Source organism: Leucopleurus acutus, assembly GCF_964270905.1.
Source record: "Leucopleurus acutus genome assembly, chromosome: 10".
Taxonomy (NCBI): domain Eukaryota; kingdom Metazoa; phylum Chordata; class Mammalia; order Artiodactyla; family Delphinidae; genus Leucopleurus; species Leucopleurus acutus.
The window spans coordinates 82,565,878-82,583,285 of NC_139153.1; the positions used below are offsets into that span (position 1 = coordinate 82,565,878).

At 51.4% G+C, this 17,408-nt stretch overlaps 2 protein-coding genes across 7 annotated transcripts; both read left to right on the forward strand.

Annotated features, from left to right (window-relative positions):
* Positions 1–3,767: 3,767 nt before the first annotated feature.
* On the forward strand, positions 3,768–5,006 carry IER3 (immediate early response 3; the record flags this gene model as incomplete). The annotated part of the gene is made up of 2 exons (XM_082848647.1): positions 3,768–3,977; positions 4,077–5,006. The coding sequence occupies 2 exons, from the start codon at positions 3,768–3,770 to the stop codon at positions 4,335–4,337; spliced, it is 471 nt and encodes a 156-aa protein (XP_082704773.1). The 3' UTR covers positions 4,338–5,006.
* Positions 5,007–5,510: 504 nt separating this feature from the next.
* Positions 5,511–17,144, forward strand: FLOT1 (flotillin 1). Of its 6 annotated transcripts, XM_082847505.1 has the most exons (13): positions 5,511–5,655; positions 5,989–6,045; positions 6,345–6,420; positions 6,510–6,600; positions 6,827–6,970; positions 7,108–7,227; positions 7,314–7,409; positions 7,622–7,774; positions 14,597–14,778; positions 14,937–14,982; positions 15,093–15,230; positions 15,480–15,644; positions 16,767–17,144. In XM_082847505.1, exons 2-13 carry the CDS (start codon positions 6,003–6,005, stop codon positions 16,794–16,796), a joined length of 1,284 nt encoding a protein of 427 aa, XP_082703631.1. In that variant the 5' UTR covers positions 5,511–5,655; positions 5,989–6,002; the 3' UTR covers positions 16,797–17,144. The 6 variants fall into 6 exon arrangements, with proteins under 6 accessions (XP_082703631.1, XP_082703632.1, XP_082703633.1 ...); XM_082847506.1 differs by lacking the exon at positions 5,989–6,045; XM_082847509.1 differs by lacking the exon at positions 6,510–6,600 and having other exon boundaries at positions 5,640–5,655.
* The last annotated feature ends 264 nt before the right edge of the window (positions 17,145–17,408 follow it).

The following is a 17,408-nucleotide window of genomic DNA, read 5'->3' on the forward strand; positions in this document are numbered from 1 at the left end:
GATTTGAAGGAGTGTATGCCTGTCTCAAAATCTTGGGGTGATCCAGCCAGTGTATGTATACTATATGTGCATTTTTTAGTTCTGCATTTTCATCTTTCATTTATCAAGATTATTGAACAACTAGTACATGCAAGGCACCCTGCTAGGCTCTATGGAAGACACAGAGACATGTGTGACACAGCCTTTAATGGAAGAGGTCAAACATGTTCTCATCCTGTGCACCAGGCATAATATGATCTGGTACAAAGCTCTGTGGCAGATGCATTTGAAATGCATGGAGACAGCTTTGGTCCCTTCATGCTCCCTGACTCTAATGCTACCCGTCTTATCACTAAATTCTGGTAATCTCATGCTAGGAATGTCTCTTAAAGCCACCCCTTCTCGTGTTCCCTGTGTCATAGCCCATTTCAGGCCCTTTCCTCCTACCCAAACCTCTCCAATAGTATCCTGTCTCTGCCTCAGTGTTTCCCCATCCAGAGCATGCTCCTTGTCCCACTCAGTTCCCAGCTTTGAACTTGCCCTCCTTTGATGTCATTCCATGACCCACAAGCTCCAAAGTCTAGAGTCAAACCCAGTCCCCTGGCCTGACAGCTAAGCTCTCCTCACTGCCTAATTCCTTTCCAGCCATCGTCACTTCCCACTGTTGTGGAACCCAGATTTGCGCGCCTGATGCACAGTGAGGCCAAACAAACCGAAACATTGGGTTTGGGGCAGAGAAAGGTTTATTGCAAGTGCCAAGCAAAAAGAACAGGTGGCTCTTGCTTAAAAACCCCAAACTCCATGATGGTTTTCAGGGAAGAGTTTTTAAAGGCAAAATTCGGATCCTCAAGGACTATGTCATTCTTTTAAAGGTTGTGCCCTGCCCCCTTCCCTCCTGTTTATGATGAGGATGAGAAGTTGCCAAAAACTGCAAGTGCCAGGGCAGAGCAATTTAAGGAGAGGACCTAAGGGGAGAAAGAGCTTGGCAAGTCTTGGGAACTGAAAGGAGGAGGCCCTGGGTGGCTGGAGCACAGCACAAGAGAAGAGGGGGAAAAATGAGTTTGGAGAGGAAGAAATGAGATTTTGAAGATACTGTTATGGAACAAGTTCATGTGCCCAGTGCACAGTGAGGCCAAATAAACTGAAACGTCAGAGTTTGGGGCAGAGAAAGGTTTATTGCAGGGCCAAGCAAGGAGAATGGGTGGCTTGTGCTCAAAACCCCCCAAATTCCCTGACAGTTTTTTGGGGAAAAGATTTTATAGGTAAAATTTGGGGTGTGTGACTTTCTTCTGATTGGTTGGTGGTGAGGTAACAGGGTGGTGCTCCAGGAATCTTGTACTCAGCCTGAAGTTACCATCCTCCAACTGAGTGAGGGACTTAGTTCCTGTAGAAGAACTCAAAGATATACTGTTATGTATATCCCTTGGAGGAACCAGCCCCTGCTTTATCTGCACCATTCTTTTTTTTTTAAAGTTTTTGGCTGCGCTGGATGCACAGCATTCAGATCTTCCCGGACTAGGGATCAAACCCACGCCCCCTGCAGTAGAAGCTCTGTCTTAACCACTGGGCCACCAATGAAGTCCTGCACTATTGTTTCTCGACTACTCCTGTTTCTGCATTCCCTTCCTTCCCTAATCAGCAACTGTTTGAATCTGTCCTTTGGAACCCAGGGAAGGTCTAGGAGGGACACGGAAAGGCTTTGGTACCCAGGAGGGCCCCACAGGGTCCAGCTGGGTTTCACCACTACTCCATTACAGGAAACTTGTCCTGAGATTGTTTTTCTTGTGATTCCCCAAACACATCCTGTACTTTTCCAGCTCAAGGCCTTTGCTGATTCCATTCTCTTTCTCAGTCATCTTCCACATCTGACTCTGTGGTATCCCACCCACCATTTAAGGTCATCTCAAATGCCATTCTTCCTGGATGCCTCATGTGATTGATTAGACAGACAGGAACAGCAGCTCTATTGGGTTCCCCTTATACTTAGTCTTCCATTTTCTTAGAACCTGATGTGTTTGCTTTAGATAAAGCACTTGGCTCTCTCGGCAGCATACATGCTGAAACCTACCTCAGTACTCAACAGTACCTTTTAACAGGGTGTCTGGCCCTGTTGAGTGCTCAAAAGATGTTAAATTCTGTGTCCATTGTAAGGTCGGATCTTAACAAATGGCACCACGAAACAGAGGAAAGCTTCAAGTGAGCTTTATTAGGGAGCGCTCCCGGGCGAGGTTCTCTGGTCCGAGAGAAAGGGGCCAGAGAAGTCACGCCTGGGCAAGGGTTGGGCAAGATTTTATAAGGGAAGAAGGGAAAGGGGTGTGGTGAATCTGGGAGGGCGCAGGGTATTCCTTATTTGGTGGTCTTTTCGGGTATCCTGGGGGACTGTTATTCCCACCCCTCGAAAGGTAGGAAGGCTGGGCTGGGTTCAAAGTCCCCAGGTCAGTTCCTGGAACTGGGTGGTCCGGAGAATTTCGGTCTGATGCAACCTGTGAATCTGATTGTGTTCCCCTGCCTCGGGCCAGTTGGCCTTACATCCATGAGCAGCTTTCTCTAAGGCAGTTATGAAAATGTGTCAATTCTCTCTTGTGTTATTATCATTACCACAACATTTGCATAATGTCTCACAGTTTAAATGTTCTTCACATAAACTTAAATCCAGATGGCTACTAACTTCTCACCTTTGTATTTTGTGGTCCTCTGCTCCAGCCATGTATGAACATTTCTGCACATTGCTGGGTTGCCCCTGTGCAGTCTCTGCACCTTTGTTCTGTGTGGGTGTGATGCGCATATTGAAGGCGAGCAGAATATGCCACCCCCAAATGTGCCACTTTGGCATGTGAATTATTTGGAGCTGAAGGAAATCAAGACCCCGCAGACAATTGCCTAAATAATTTAGGTAGGGGGCCTGGCCCAGAGATAGCTTTCACCTGAAAGACTTACCTGCTTAGCAGGGCAAACACCTAATTAGCAAACATCTGCTCTTCTCACCTTCCTGTGAATTACCCACCTCCCCTTCAAGCCCCAGGCCTCTTTCCCATTCCTTAGCTGAAGATGGCATGTAAGCCTCAATTGCCCGACTGACTGCCTTTGAGTCTCCAGTCTTCATGGGCTCCTGTAAGTACGCAATTAAATTTGTTTTCTCCTGTTAATCTGTCCTATGTCTAATTATTAGACCAGCCAAAGAAACTAGAAGGAAAGGAGAAATTTTTCCGCCTCTACAATGTGGTGTGTGTGTGTGTGTTGTGTGTGTGTGCTAAAGCAGGCAGGGTTGTGTCTGTCTGTGTGTGCTAGGGTGTTCATTTCTCTTAGGCATCTTGGCTGTTTCTGTAGTGACTTCCCTCCTAGGCTGTGTGTTTTCCATGTTTCCTACAAACGTGTGAATGTGCACCTGTAACTGTGGTTCCTTGACTTTGCTGGGTCAGTATTGTAGTAGGATGGGCAGACTTCCTTATGTAAGCCTTCCTGCCTCTCCAGAGATGGGGCTTGTGGCTGAACCTTCTCAAACTGTCTGTGAGCCCCTCTCCAGCAGCCACATGTCCCGACATGTGCCCGCAGTCCGGAATTTTACCCGCCTCCACTCACAAATCACACACTCACGACACACACTTAGGCGCCTACGGTTGCACTGGCCAAGTCTCCACCCCCTCCCTTTGCTTAAACTTCGGAATTTCCAGCCGACCGGCCAACCGCTCCCAGCAGCGGGTGGAGTTGAGAAGGGCCCGCCCAGTTCTCGGGGTACAAAACTAGCTCTGCAGGACTGCGCGGCCACTTGTCCTTCAGCTCTGCGCACAATGTGTCACTCTCGAAGCTCCCTCCCCACCATGACCGTCCTGCGGGCTCCGACCTCGGTCCCCTCCACCAGCCCGGGACCCCAACGGGGCTCCGGCCCCGAGATCTTCACCTTCGATCCTCTCCCGGAGACCGCGGTGGCCCCCGCTGCGCGCCCCAGCGCCTCCCGCGGGCACCGAAAGCGCAGCCGTAGGGTCCTCTACCCACGAGTGGTGAGTGTCGCCGAAGTGGACAGCCCGGGGGAAGAGCAGGGCGAACCGCCGTACGCCGGGGCCCCGACCTGACCTGTTGCCTTTGTTATCTCCCCACAGGTCCGGCGTCAGCTGCCAGTCGAGGATCCGAACCCTGCCAAAAGGCTGCTCTTTCTCCTGCTCACCATCATCTTCTGCCAGGTCCTGATGGCTGAAGAGGGTGTGTCGACACCCCTGGTCCCGGAGGACACCCCCAGCGCGCAGTCCCCCGCGCCCACCGTTGTGCCCCCGGTCCTCGAGCCCCTTAATCTGACCTCGGAGCCCTCGGACTACGCTTTGGACCTCAGCACTTTTCTCCAGCAACACCCTGCCGCCTTCTAACCGGACTCTCCACACCCCCAGAAGAATCTGAAAAACCAAGAAACACTGGGTGTACCTGGTGGGAGAAAGAGCGTATCCCAAACTGGGACTCCCAAGGCAACTCGCACTCAGAACACTACAGCGGAGATGCCAGCCCGAGCCTGGGAGAGACAGGCACCGACACGCCGGGGCTAGGCCGGGTGGCAGGAGAGCGTCGTTATTTCTCATTGCGCCTAATAATATTTATATGTATTTATGTATGTCCCCCTAGGTGATGGAGGGGTGTATGTAATATTTATTTTAACTTATGCAGGAGTGCGAGATGTGCTCCTTGCTGCAAATGCAGATCTCTGGGTATTTATTGGGCTCTGGGGGATTGGTGGAGGCCGGCGCCCAGAACTGAGCGAGGCTGGGAAGAGGGATGGAGGAAACCCGGGTCCGAGAAGGCGCCCGGGCTGGGAGTCAAGGACGGTGGTGGGTCGTAGTAGGTTTAGCAGGTGACATACTCAGCCCTCCAGCATCTCAACTCGCGGGTCTACTGTGTGAGGCTTCGGCGGACCGTTGAGAATAAGGTCCTTGGCCTTCGATCTCCTCGAAGTTGCCCCCAAGGGGTGGCTGCGGGGTCGATGGGCTGTCAGGGGGTGGCTATGGGGTCGCCCGGTATGTTCTGTGAACACAAATAAACTTGATTTACCGTCAGCAGTCATGTGAGTGTCTCTTTGCAAGCCATGGTCCCCCATTCCTCATGGCCTTCAAGCGCCTGGGCCGGAGGAGCCGCGGCCAAGTCACCAGCGGGCGCTCCTCCCCGGGCCCCTGAGCCCCTTTTTCCCGAGTCACGGAACCCAGCAACCGGTAATCGGATGCTGTCGTACGTTGCCCAGTCTGCGGTTTTCCCAGTTAATTCTCGCGGGGCAAATCCGAGGTGAGTCAATCTCCCTTGCCCCGCGGTGCCAGACCCACTGAGGTCACGTCCCGTGGGGCGGGGCGTGGAGCGGCCTGGCTAGGGCTCCGGACCCCGGAGGGGCGGCGAATTGGGGGTCGCTCCATCCGACCCCGGGCTGGCTCGGCAGCCCGGGTGAGCCGGGGCCCGGGCGGGCTGCGGACCGGAGCGCGGCCTGCGGACCGGAGCGCGGCCTGCTGGGAAAGGGGCGGGCCGAGGGGGCGGGGTCGCGTCTGCCGCAGCGACAGGGTGCGGCCTGGTTGGGGGCAAGGGCGCGAGCGCGGGCCCAGCTCCCAGGCAGGCTGTGCGCGAGCGGCCCCTGCTCGGCGGCTCACGGGTCCCCTGCGCGTCCCCGCCCTGACCCGGACCACGGCCAGGCCGCTGCCCGCGTCCGGGAAGGTAGGTGGGGGGTGGGGTGGGGAGATGGAGTCGGGCTGTGGAGGAGCAGGGACGGTGGCGCAAGGGTCTGGGGGTCTCCAAGGGCCGGGAGAGCTTTATCAGATAAGGGAGAAACCGTCGTCACTGAAGGTGGGGTGCGGCAAGGGGCTGGGAGTCGCTGGGTGACTGCGAAATTTCACAGGGTAAAGCCTTAGCGGATCCGTGGGCGCGGAAGGGACGGGGCCGCATTGTCTGCAGGCGGGGCGGGACTGACAGGAAAGCGAAAGGGTTCACTCCTGTGGACTCCACAGTGCCCCTTGCTATCAGCAAAGGCTTTCTCTCCCCCTCCTCCAGCTCCAGCCTGAGCCATGTTTTTCACCTGTGGCCCAAACGAGGCCATGGTGGTCTCCGGTAAGTATTGTTCTCTGCTCAGCCAGTGACCCCCAAGTCCCCGCAGAGGTCCCTTCCCCCTGTCCCCACCAGCTCCCCAGCGCCAGACCTTCTGCCCACCCCACCCCCATGGTTGCAAGCCACCCACTTGTGGTGATTCCCTGCCTCTATCCTTCCAAGGCCTACACTGCCCGCTGCTCCTGCCAGCGCCCAGATTTCTTCGTGGGGATTGCTTCCCCCTCCCTTCCCCGGTCGTCTTCCACATTCCAGCTCCACCGTGGCCACCGGCCACCGCAGCTCATTGTCTCCTCACCTTGCAGGTTTCTGCCGGAGCCCCCCAGTCATGGTGGCTGGAGGACGTGTCTTTGTCCTGCCCTGCATCCAGCAAATCCAGAGGTAGGTTGAACAAGAGAACTAGGGAAAGGGAACCCCCGTTTTCTCTCTTTTCTCCTTTTCACACTGTCCACCCCTTCTTTTTCCCCTAGGATCTCTCTCAACACACTGACCCTCAATGTCAAGAGTGAAAAGGTTTACACTCGCCATGGGGTCCCCATCTCAGTCACTGGCATTGCCCAGGTGAGGCTTTCAGAGCCTTTCCTCCAAAGTCCACTCCCCCATCACCTTCTCTGTCCCCAGACATTAAGAATCTTCTGACCATGGCCTTCCCTACCTCTTGCTATGGAGAAATTTCTCTGCTAGTCTCAGCTTCTCCAGGGATCCCCAAGGCACTTGACTCTCCCAGCTTCCTCCCTGTCTTCATGAGACCTTCACCACACCCTCCCTAACCCTATTCTGGCTACAGGTGAAGATTCAGGGCCAGAATAAGGAAATGTTGGCAGCTGCCTGCCAGATGTTCCTGGGCAAGACGGAGGCTGAGATTGCCCACATCGCACTGGAGACGCTGGAGGGCCACCAGAGGGCTATTATGGCCCACATGACTGTGGAGGTGGGCCTGAGGGCAGGGAAAGATCTGGAAGGGGTGCCAGAGTGAGAGGGGCCTAAGGACCGAGCTAGTCTGTAGGAGACAGTGGTCAGAGGATCTGAGAGCTTACGTTCCTCCTTCCCTCCATCGTGTTATCCTAGGAAATCTATAAGGACAGGCAGAAATTCTCAGAGCAAGTTTTCAAAGTGGCCTCCTCAGACCTGGTCAACATGGGCATCAGCGTGGTCAGCTACACCCTGAAGGACATTCACGACGATCAGGTAAACCTAGGCAGTTGCTTTCCCCTGCTTTCCTGCTCCCATCTTAAACCTTCCCGAGGACTGTGATATCTGCAACTCTCCCACAGGACTATTTGCACTCCTTGGGGAAGGCTCGAACAGCTCAAGTCCAAAAAGATGCTCGGATTGGGGAAGCGGAGGCCAAGAGAGACGCTGGGATCCGGGTGAGAGATCTGGGGGTTGCTTGGTCTCCATGGGCTTATTGTGCACCTGGTGGAAGAGGGGATGGCGTGGGGGCTGGTGGAGCAGGGTTGGCAGAGGATATAAATGAGGCCGGGCCTGGGGTGAGGACAGAGGAGCTTGGTGGAGATCAGGCTGTCTCCCTGGGGCCTTCCTCTCCCTACTCTGACTCCCTGCCTGATCTCTGCATGCACAGGAAGCCAAAGCCAAGCAAGAAAAGGTGTCTGCTCAGTACCTGAGTGAGATCGAGATGGCCAAGGCGCAGAGGGACTACGAGCTCAAGAAGGCTGCATATGACATTGAGGTCAACACCCGCCGAGCACAGGCTGACCTGGCCTATCAGCTTCAGGTCAGAGCCCCTATGCTGGCCCGGTGGCCAGGCTGGACTTCACTCCCTCCCCGTTCTTCTCAGGCCACCACTCTCTCTCATATTCTAACTCTGATCCCCTTATTCTGGCCCTCCATTTCTGACCCAGCTCCTCCTTATGAGGAAGATTTAAAAGACCTAAACGGGGCTTCCCTGGTGGCGCAGTGGTTGAGAGTCTGCCTGCCGATGCAGGGGACACGGGTTCGTGCCCCGGTCTGGGAAGATCCCACATGCCGCGGAGCGGCTGGGCCCGTGAGCCATGGCCGCTGAGCCTGTGCGTCCGGAGCCTGTGCTCCACAACGGGAGAGGCCACAACAGTAAGAGGCCCGCGTACCGCAAAAAAAAAAAGACCTAAACGTTTCAGCTGAAAAGCAAAGAAAAGGCCTAGAAAGGATACCCTCTATAGGGCTGATCACGGGCTTGAGGCAGGTTGTGCCCTGTGCCAGGGCACCTGGATGAGGGGGTGATCCAGAGCTAAGATCCAACCATGCTCCACATCGGGCCTGGGTGAATGGGTCTGCATCCACCCAGAGGAAGGGGTGCCTTTTTCTAATTTGCACAGCGGTACTCCATGGGCCCACAGCAGCCCTGGTGATCACAGAAGTGTGTGAGGAAGGAAAACGTGGGCTTTGAATCCCACAAAATGAGACATGGGGGCCCTTGAAAATGCAGGGAGGTGTAGTCGATCCTCATCATTTGTGGATCCCATAACTGAGAATTTGCCTCATCACTAAAATTTATTGGTTACCTCAGAACCAGTATTTTTTGTACTGATGACTATTTGCAAACATGCGCAGAGTGGAGAACAATTTGAGTTGCCTGATATGTGCTTCCCAGTTGAAGTTGAACAAGAAGATGTTCTGCCTTCTTGTTTCGACTCCTACTGTAAACAGTGTCATTTTCATAGTATATTCACTGCCACATTTTTTGCACTTTTGTGCTTTTTTTTGGTGATTTCAGTTTAAAATGTCCCCAAATGTAGTGCTGAAGTGCCGTCTAGTGTTCCTAAGTGCAAGAAGGCTGTGATGTGCCTGATGGAGAAGACGTGTGTTAGATAAGCTTCTTTTAGGCATGAGTTACAGTGCTGCTGGCCATGAGTTCATTGTTAACGAATCAACAGATATGTTACATATGGTGTCTTTAAGCAGAAACACATAAAACAAGGATATATAGGACTTCCCTGGCGGTCCAGTGGTTAAGACTCCGTGCTTCCACTGCAGGTGGTGTGGGTTCAATCCCTGATCGGGGAACTGAGATCCCACATGCTGCACATCTTGGCCAAAAAAAAAAAAAGATATATAGTGACCTGTTTATCTGTTGTGACCAGAGGCTCACAGGAACCTATACCTGTATTTCCCTTAGGAACAAAATAAGTGTTTTGTTAATTCAGTGTTCATGGCTACTTTATAAAACAGAACTACCATAAATAACGAGAATCAACTGTACTCTGAGACCTTTACCCAAAGGGTAGCAATATTATGAAATTCATTTTTGCCAAGAGTTGGTACAGGGTGAAATTATGAAATGCAACACATCTTTAGTTATGACGTTAAATCCCTGGATGGCTTGACAGGTACCTGAGTGTGGCATAGTACTTTGCTACTCAAAGTGTGGTCTGCCTCCCAGCAACATCAGTATCCCTGGGGAACTTGTTAGAAACACAAAATCTGAGGCTCCAGCCCAACTGACCAAGTCAGAATCTGTATTTTAACAAAATTCCTAGGCAATTCATGTATTGATAGACACTGGAGTTTGAGAAGCATTAACATAGTGGAAAACACCAGCTTGGGCAGGACTTAACCCACCCAAGGATAAGGTCCTTAATCTTCTTCTCAACATGGCTTGTCTGCACATCAAAGGGTTGGGCTGGTTTGGGTTCTGTTCAGCTTTTATTAGTTCCTCATTTTGTGCCAGCCAGGCTTTGTGCTAGGTGCTGGGGAAATAAGGATTTACTCAACAGGTATCTGTTAAATGCCTGTTATGTGCCAGGCATTGTTTTGGAGGTGAGTATATAAGTATGAATGAGACGGAATAAGATTCCTGCTCTCATGGAGCTTTACGTTATAATACCCGAAACCACTAATAAGCAAATAACCTTCACTGGCTCAAATTACATGAAGTGCTATGAAGGAAATACATAGGTGGTACTTTACTGGGGGGATACTCTATTAGGTCGGGGGTGATCAGAGGAAGCTTCGGTGAGGAAGTGATACATGAGATAAATCCTGAAGATGAGAAAGAGTCAACGATGTAAAGAGTTGTGGGCCAAGAACATTCTAGTCCATTGCTGTTCAAATAGAACTTTCTGAAATGATGGAAATGCTCTATATCTGTGCTGTGATGTTGAGCACTTGTAATGTGGCTTTTGTGACTGAGGAACTGAATTTTTAAATTTTTTATTTTGATTTAAATAGCTATATGTGGCAAGTGACTAGGTAGGGGACTGGCACATGCAAAGACCCTGATGTAGCAAAGAGCTCGGCGTGTCCCAGGAGCAGAAAGGAGGTTTCTGATCCAGTATGGCTGGTGTGCTGTGAGTAGGGAGAGGCAGGCGGGACCAGGTTTACTAGGGTTCGAGTGGCCGTGATGGAGACTTAGAAGATTCAAAGCACAATGGGAAGCTATTGGAGAACTTTAAGCAGAGAGGTGCTCTGGTCTAATTTACATTTTCACAAGGATCAGTACAGCTGTTATGTGAAGAATTGATTGATTGTCAAAAGAGAAGAGAAGAGGGCTTCCCTGGTGGCGCAGTGGTTAAGAATCTGCCTGCCAACACAGGGCACACGCGTTGGAGCTCTGGTCCGGGAAGATCCCATATGTCGTGGAGCAACTAAGCCCGTGCATCACAACTACTGAGCCTGCGCTCTAGAGCCTGCGAACCACAACTACTAAAGCCCGTGCGCCTAGGGCCCATGCTCCGCAACAAGAGAAGCCACCGGAATGAGAAGCTTGTGCACCGCAACAAAGAATAACCCCCGCTCGCTGCAACTAGAACAGCAACAAAGACCCAATGCAGCCAAAAATAAATAAATTAAATAAAAAATTTTTTTTTAAAAAAAAGAGGAAGTGGGGAGATGAGTTAGAAGGTTTTTCAAAGATGATGGATTGCATAAATGCAGCTAATTGCACTCCCTCTTAAAACCTTACTAAATCCACATAAGGTGATTAAAGAAAAAAAAAAGTTGGAGAGAATAGGAACAGAAGCAACAGAAACCATAGCATCATTTTGGACGCTGGAAAGCTGTGGTAATTGACCAAGGAGGTCTGAGACAGCTGAGCCCAAAGCCAAAGGGGAGAAAACAAGGAAATGATCTGAGGCTCAGGAGCTGGCAGCACCAGGGGCCTCTGGAGCTGTGACGAAGACTGTTGAAATAAGGAGAAACAGGTGAAAAGTGACTTCTCAGAGCGCTCTGGCTCCCTGCCTCTGGGTAATGCTCCCTTCTCTGCCCCAGTAGACTTCTGGGGGTTTATTATCTGATGAGAGTAAACCAGAGGGCATGACCTGGGGCCAGCCAGACACAGGTGAGGGCCTAAGTACTTAACCAGTAACAGGCCTGAAGAGGCTGTCTGCCTTTTTAAATTTTTTTTATTTTTATTTTTTTTTGCGGTACGCGGGCCTCTCACTGCTGTGGCCTCTCCCGTTGCGGAGCACAGGCTCCGGACGCGCAGGCTCAGCGGCCATGGCTCACGGGCCCAGCCGCTTGCGGCATGTGGGATCTTCCCGGACCGGGGCACGAACCCATGTCCCCTGCATCGGCAGGCGGACTCTCCACCACTGCGCCACCAGGGGAGCCCCTGTCTGCCTATTGAATACTGAATAGTGACCACTTCCCCTAACCACTCACCCCATATGGCTCTCAGAACCCCCATTTTCCAAAGAAGAAATCAGAAGACTGCTCTGGGGAACATGACCAATCCAACATGAAAGACTTGAAGATCCTGAATCTGAGGTTCCTCAGCAGATGAACTGCCTAGGTCAGCCTAGATTGAAGCTCAAAGCCAATGAGCCTCACCCACATACCCAGTTTCCCTTCAGTGTTTCAGACCTTCCTCCCTGTGAGCAGACAAGCAAGGAATCCCTGACATATGAGGGATCCTGCAACATGGAAGACAGGCCAAAATCACAAGCAGAGCAAAGCAATTTGAAGGATACATACTATGCAGGGAGAAGAAAGCTTAAAAAAAAAAATATCCTCAGTGATAAGAGAGTAGTTCACATCTAGGAAATCAGGACATAGAAAACAAAAAAGAGCTTTTAGAAATTAATAAAATGGAAGAACTGAAAAAAAAAATCACAGTGGAAGAGAAATTCTAATAAATTTCCCAGAAAATAGGACAAGACAGATGGAAAAATTGGGAAAGAATATTAGAGGCCAGCCCAGGAGACCCAACAGAACAAAGAAAACAGAAGGAAATCATCAGTGAAAAGATTCGGACATGTTTATGTGACTTTCTGGATTGAAATGGTCCACCAAGTGCCCAAAACAGTGAATGAAAAACATCTACCTTGAAGAACATCACTGTGAAATTTCAGAACACTGAGAATAACAAAAAGAACTAAAAGCTTCCAGAGAGAATGAACAGATCTCAAGCAAAGGGTCAGGCATCAGAATGACTTCAGATTTCTCAAGAAGCTAGAATACCCTGGAACAATGCCTTAAAAATTCTGGTGGAAGATTAATAACAACCTAGTAACCTGTACTCAACCTAATCGTCATTCAAATAGAAGAGTGGAGTGAAAATCTCAGAGAAGCAAGATCTGAAAAAACTTATTGCCCACATACTCTTTCCTTTTTTTAAAAAATTTTTTGCGGTATGCGGGCCTCTCACTGTTGTGGCCTCTCCCGTTGCGGAGCACAGGCTCCGGACGCGCAGGCTCGGCGGCCATGGCTCACGGGCCCAGCCGCTCCGCGGCATGTGGGATCTTCCCAGATCGGGGCACGAACCTGTGTACCCTGCATCGGCAGGCGGACTCTCAACCACTGCACCACCAGGGAAGCCCTCTTTCCTTTTTTTTAAAAAAATTAATTTTTGGCTGCATTGGGTCTTCGTTGCTGCATGTGGGCTTTCTCTAGTTGCCGTGAGCGGGGACCACTCTTCGTTGCGGTGCGCGGGCTTCTCATTGCGGTGGCTTCTCTTGTTGCGGGAGCATGGGCTCTAGGTGCGTGAGCTTCAGTAGTTGCAGCTCGCGGGCTCTAGAGCGCAGGCTCAGTAGTTGTGGCGCACAGGCTTAGTTGCTTTGCAGCATGTGGGATCTTCCTAGACCAGGGATCGATCCCGTGTCCCTTGCATTGGCAGGCGGATTCTTAACCACTGCGCCACCAAGGAAGTCCCCCACATACTCTTTCTGAGGGAGCTGCCGGAGGTTGAGTCTGAAGAAGAGAGAGAAGGAGGAGTGGGTAGGATCCAACACAGGAACACCGTGATGCTGCATATGGGGGCCAAGAGCAACTAGTCCAGTTTGGAACAGGTTTGAACTTTTAGGGTCAAAGACAGTACAGGGTGCCACATCCAGAAGCACCCTTCCTCTGGAGTGAACAGATGGGTGTTCACTGTAAAGGCAGGGGCACCATCTCTTGTGTTGATGAGCCCCACAGGGGAGATGGTGCACATCTGAGCCAGAGCAATGAGGCAAGAAGTGTGTTCCTCCCCCGAACTCCTCACCGACATCTTGGCAAGAGCCTTCTGATCCCTCTACTCTGCAAGGGATAAGAAAATGAAATCTGCCTAAGAGGAACTCTATGTATACATGTTCTTGTAGTTGCTTACAGTATCCCGAGAAGGATACACGACAAGCTGCTCACGGTGGTGGTTTCAGGGAAAGTGAACCAACCAGGTGGCTTGAGAAATAGGTGGGAGGAAACCTATCACTGTTTACTTTTTTTTTTTAATTTGGACCACATACAAAAGATAAAAATGACACACACACAGCCCCCAAAAAGAAAGTTGGTGAGAGAGAGAAAAAAAAAAAAGTTGGTGAGAGAACTTTTCAGTAGTTGACAGTGGCTTGCACTAAGGTAACTGCCACACAGATGGAGAGAAGTGCATGGATTTGAGCGTGACTGGAGGTGGAGGATGGCTACCATGCACTCAGTGCCCACCAGGTGTTCATACTCTAGAGGGAGACTTGGTGGAGAAACAAGGTGATAGGAGTTCAGTGGAGGGATACTTCACCTGGCCTGAGGGAGAATTGCTGGGTTCCAGCCCTATCCAGCCCTGAAGCTGAGACTACGTGGGGAACAGCCCTAACTGTTGGTATTGGCTCTGATAGGGAAGATCAGGCCACCCCGCATCGCTCCTCAGGCCATGCCTTGGATCTGTATGGGAAACGGACTCCCTTGGGCAGGCTGAGCCCACTGGGACCGCCTTCATGTGCCTGCTCTATTTTTTAAAAAATTTTTTTGAATTGACACAGTATCAAGTCTTTTTTTAAAAGTTATTTATTTATTTTTGGCTGCGTTGGGTCTTCGTTGCTGCACGCAGGCTTTCTCTAGTTGCGGCGAAGGGGGGCTACTCTTCATTGCGGTGCGCGGGTTTCTCATTGCGGTGGCTTCTCTTGTTGCGGAGCACGGGCTCTAGGTGCGTGGGCTACAGTAGTTGTGGCCAAGGCACGTGGGATCTTCCCAGGTCAGGGCTCAAACCCGTGTCCCCTGCATTGGCAGGCGGATTCTTAACCACTGCGCCACCAGGGAAGTCCCCCTGCTCTATTTTTACATCCCGCCCGGGAGCCCAGGCCCTAGCTTCCCTGCCTGCTTCCTGGCCGCTTGCTCTTCAGCTCTGACTCTGAGCATCCCTCCTTCCCAGGTGGCCAAGACGAAGCAGCAGATCGAGGAACAGCGGGTCCAGGTGCAGGTGGTGGAGCGGGCCCAGCAGGTGGCAGTGCAGGAGCAGGAGATCGCCCGCCGGGAGAAGGAGCTGGAGGCCCGCGTGCGGAAGCCGGCGGAAGCCGAGCGCTACAAGCTGGAGCGCCTAGCAGCGGCAGAGAAGTAAACACCCCTTCCTGGCCCCTTGCGGCTCCTTCAACCACCTGGGCGCCCCCAGACGAATTGCTGAGGCCTTCTTTACCTGTACTCCTCCTGTGGAGTCTTTCTCCCAGAGCAAGGGCTCTTCCTCAGCTCCTCCCTCCACTCCCTTCTCTGCCCAGGTCCCAGCTGATCATGCAGGCAGAGGCAGAAGCCGAGTCCGTGCGGGTGAGTTAGCAGATGGCTCTTGCCAGCTTGTGGAGGGAGTGGGATTGTGCTGGGATTTCTTGTCCTTGACTACCGCCATCAGTACCCCATGCGTCCTGTACCCTCCTCAGATGCGTGGGGAAGCCGAGGCCTTTGCCATAGGGGCCCGAGCCCGGGCCGAGGCTGAGCAGATGGCCAAGAAGGCAGAGGCGTTCCAGCTGTACCAGGAGGCTGCTCAGTTGGACATGCTGCTGGAGAAGCTGCCCCAGGTCTGGGGGTCGTGTGGACAAAAGCAGAGGAGGGACAGGATGAGGGAATGAGGGGTGAGGGAAATGAGGGTCTGGGGGAGAACCAGGCTAGGGGCCATAAATTCAGGGTGAGAATTACAAGCCAGTGACCAGAGTGAGGAAGGGTGATCCTCACAAAAGTGAAGGACAAGGATCTTAAAACCCAGAGTAAGGAGTCTTAGGATGGGTGTGGTCAGACCACAAGTGCTGAGTGGGCATCTTACCTACCAGGTGGCAGAGGAGATCAGTGGTCCCTTGACCTCGGCCAATAAGATCACACTGGTGTCCAGTGGAAGTGGGGCCATGGGGGCGGCCAAAGTGACCGGGGAAGTGCTGGACATCCTGAGCCGCCTGCCGGAGAGCGTGGAGAGACTCACAGGCGTCAGCATCTCCCAGGTGAGGGTTTCTAGGGCGGGGGCTGTGGAGCCGAATCGCCAGGTTCTTACGGCATGTGATGCAGCGGGCCTAGCATGGGGCCAGCACCCAGGAGGCCTGGGGGGCCACTGACATTTATTAATTGCTTTCTGTGTGCCAGACACAGGGCTAAGCTTCTACACAAATGGTTTAAAAATATTTTTAGATCAAACTTCCTTTGGGGTATGTGGGGTTTTACAAAGTAAAGAAACTGAACTTCCAGTTTAGCCCATGTCATACAGCTGGTGAAGCTGGGCTTCAAACCCAGGCCAGCTATCTCTGGAGCCTGTGCTCTTGGTCACCCCACGGGTAGAAGGAACTAGCTGCAGCCTGTTGAAAATTAATTCCAGGGCATATCACTGCTTTTCTTGGTGCCTGTTTATTCACCTGTAGATTATGGTAGAGATCAGAGAGTAGGACCTAGAGCCAGACTGTTTTGGTGTGAATCGTGGCCCCAGTGCATGCTAACTGTGACCTTGGACAAGTTAATCTTCTCTGCACCTGTTTCTTCACCTTAAAACTGGGTTAATAAAAGTAACTACCCTGTTGAATTGTTAAGGGGATTAAATGAGTAGATATTTGCAGTGTTTAGAACACTGCCTAGCATGTAGTAAGTACTATATAAATGTGTTAAAGGACTTCCCTGGCAGTCTGGTGGTTAATACTCCACGTTCCCAATGCAGGGGGTGTGGGTTCGATCCCTGGTCGGGAACTAAGATCCCGCATGGTGCACAGCCAAAACAACAAAAACAAAACAAAGAGTGTGTTAAATAAAAAATGCATATATAAATAAAAGCACCAGACTGAATCAGTGACCTTCAAGCTGGGTTCCTTGGAGTCTCCTTGAGGTCTGCAGTGGATAATTGGGAGCTAAGGAGGGCCTGTGCAAGCAGGGATCTGGCTCCCTTCACCCCTTTGCAGTAAGTAATTCATTATTATACAAGAATCCAAATGACTGCTTGGCAAAGGGGGTGAGGTAGGGTACCAGAAAAAACTAGAGTATTCATGGAAGTATGCATCCTCCCTGCAGCCTGTTCACCCAGATGGGATCCTGGGAGAGCAGGGCACCTGGTTCCCATAGTCATCACTGTTGTCTTTTGCCAGGTGAACCACAAGCCTCTGAGAACAGCCTGAGCCCTCGACCTTCGCGATGCCCAGCCTCCTAACTCAAGTTGCCTGAATGGTCCCAATACTGCATGCACTTCAGCTGGCTCCCCAAGCACATCCTTTGACAGCGGAGTTCCACCGCTTGTCTCTCCTCGCCAAAAAGCCCGTCCCTTGCCTTGGAAGGGAAGGGTTGCTCCCTTTTCCAGCCCCATACTGCAGACTGCCAGTCCCATGCCAGCCTTCTGATGATCCCACCCCCAACTTATTTAACTTAATCTACTGTCTGAGCCTGTTGTCCAGAATTCTTCCTTGACCAAGCCTTGAGGGGTGGTCTGCAGGTTCTCAACTTTGTCAAATAAATTGCTGTTAATAAGTACTGATACTTATGAACAGTTAATATAGCAGAACTAATTCAAAATGAATGCTAGAATGTAGCTTTTGCCTTTGCCTTCAATAGGCTTTTTACAATGGGAGAGGCAGTAGTTACTTGTATGTTAAGTTATAGAATTAATCCCCCTCCCAACCCTGAAGTTGGTTATAGTCAGCAAAGCGTGAAGTGGAAGCAATATCAATAACTGCATTCGTCCCTAGAATTACTGAAAACACGGCCAAGGGAAATTGTTACATTTGTTCAATTTC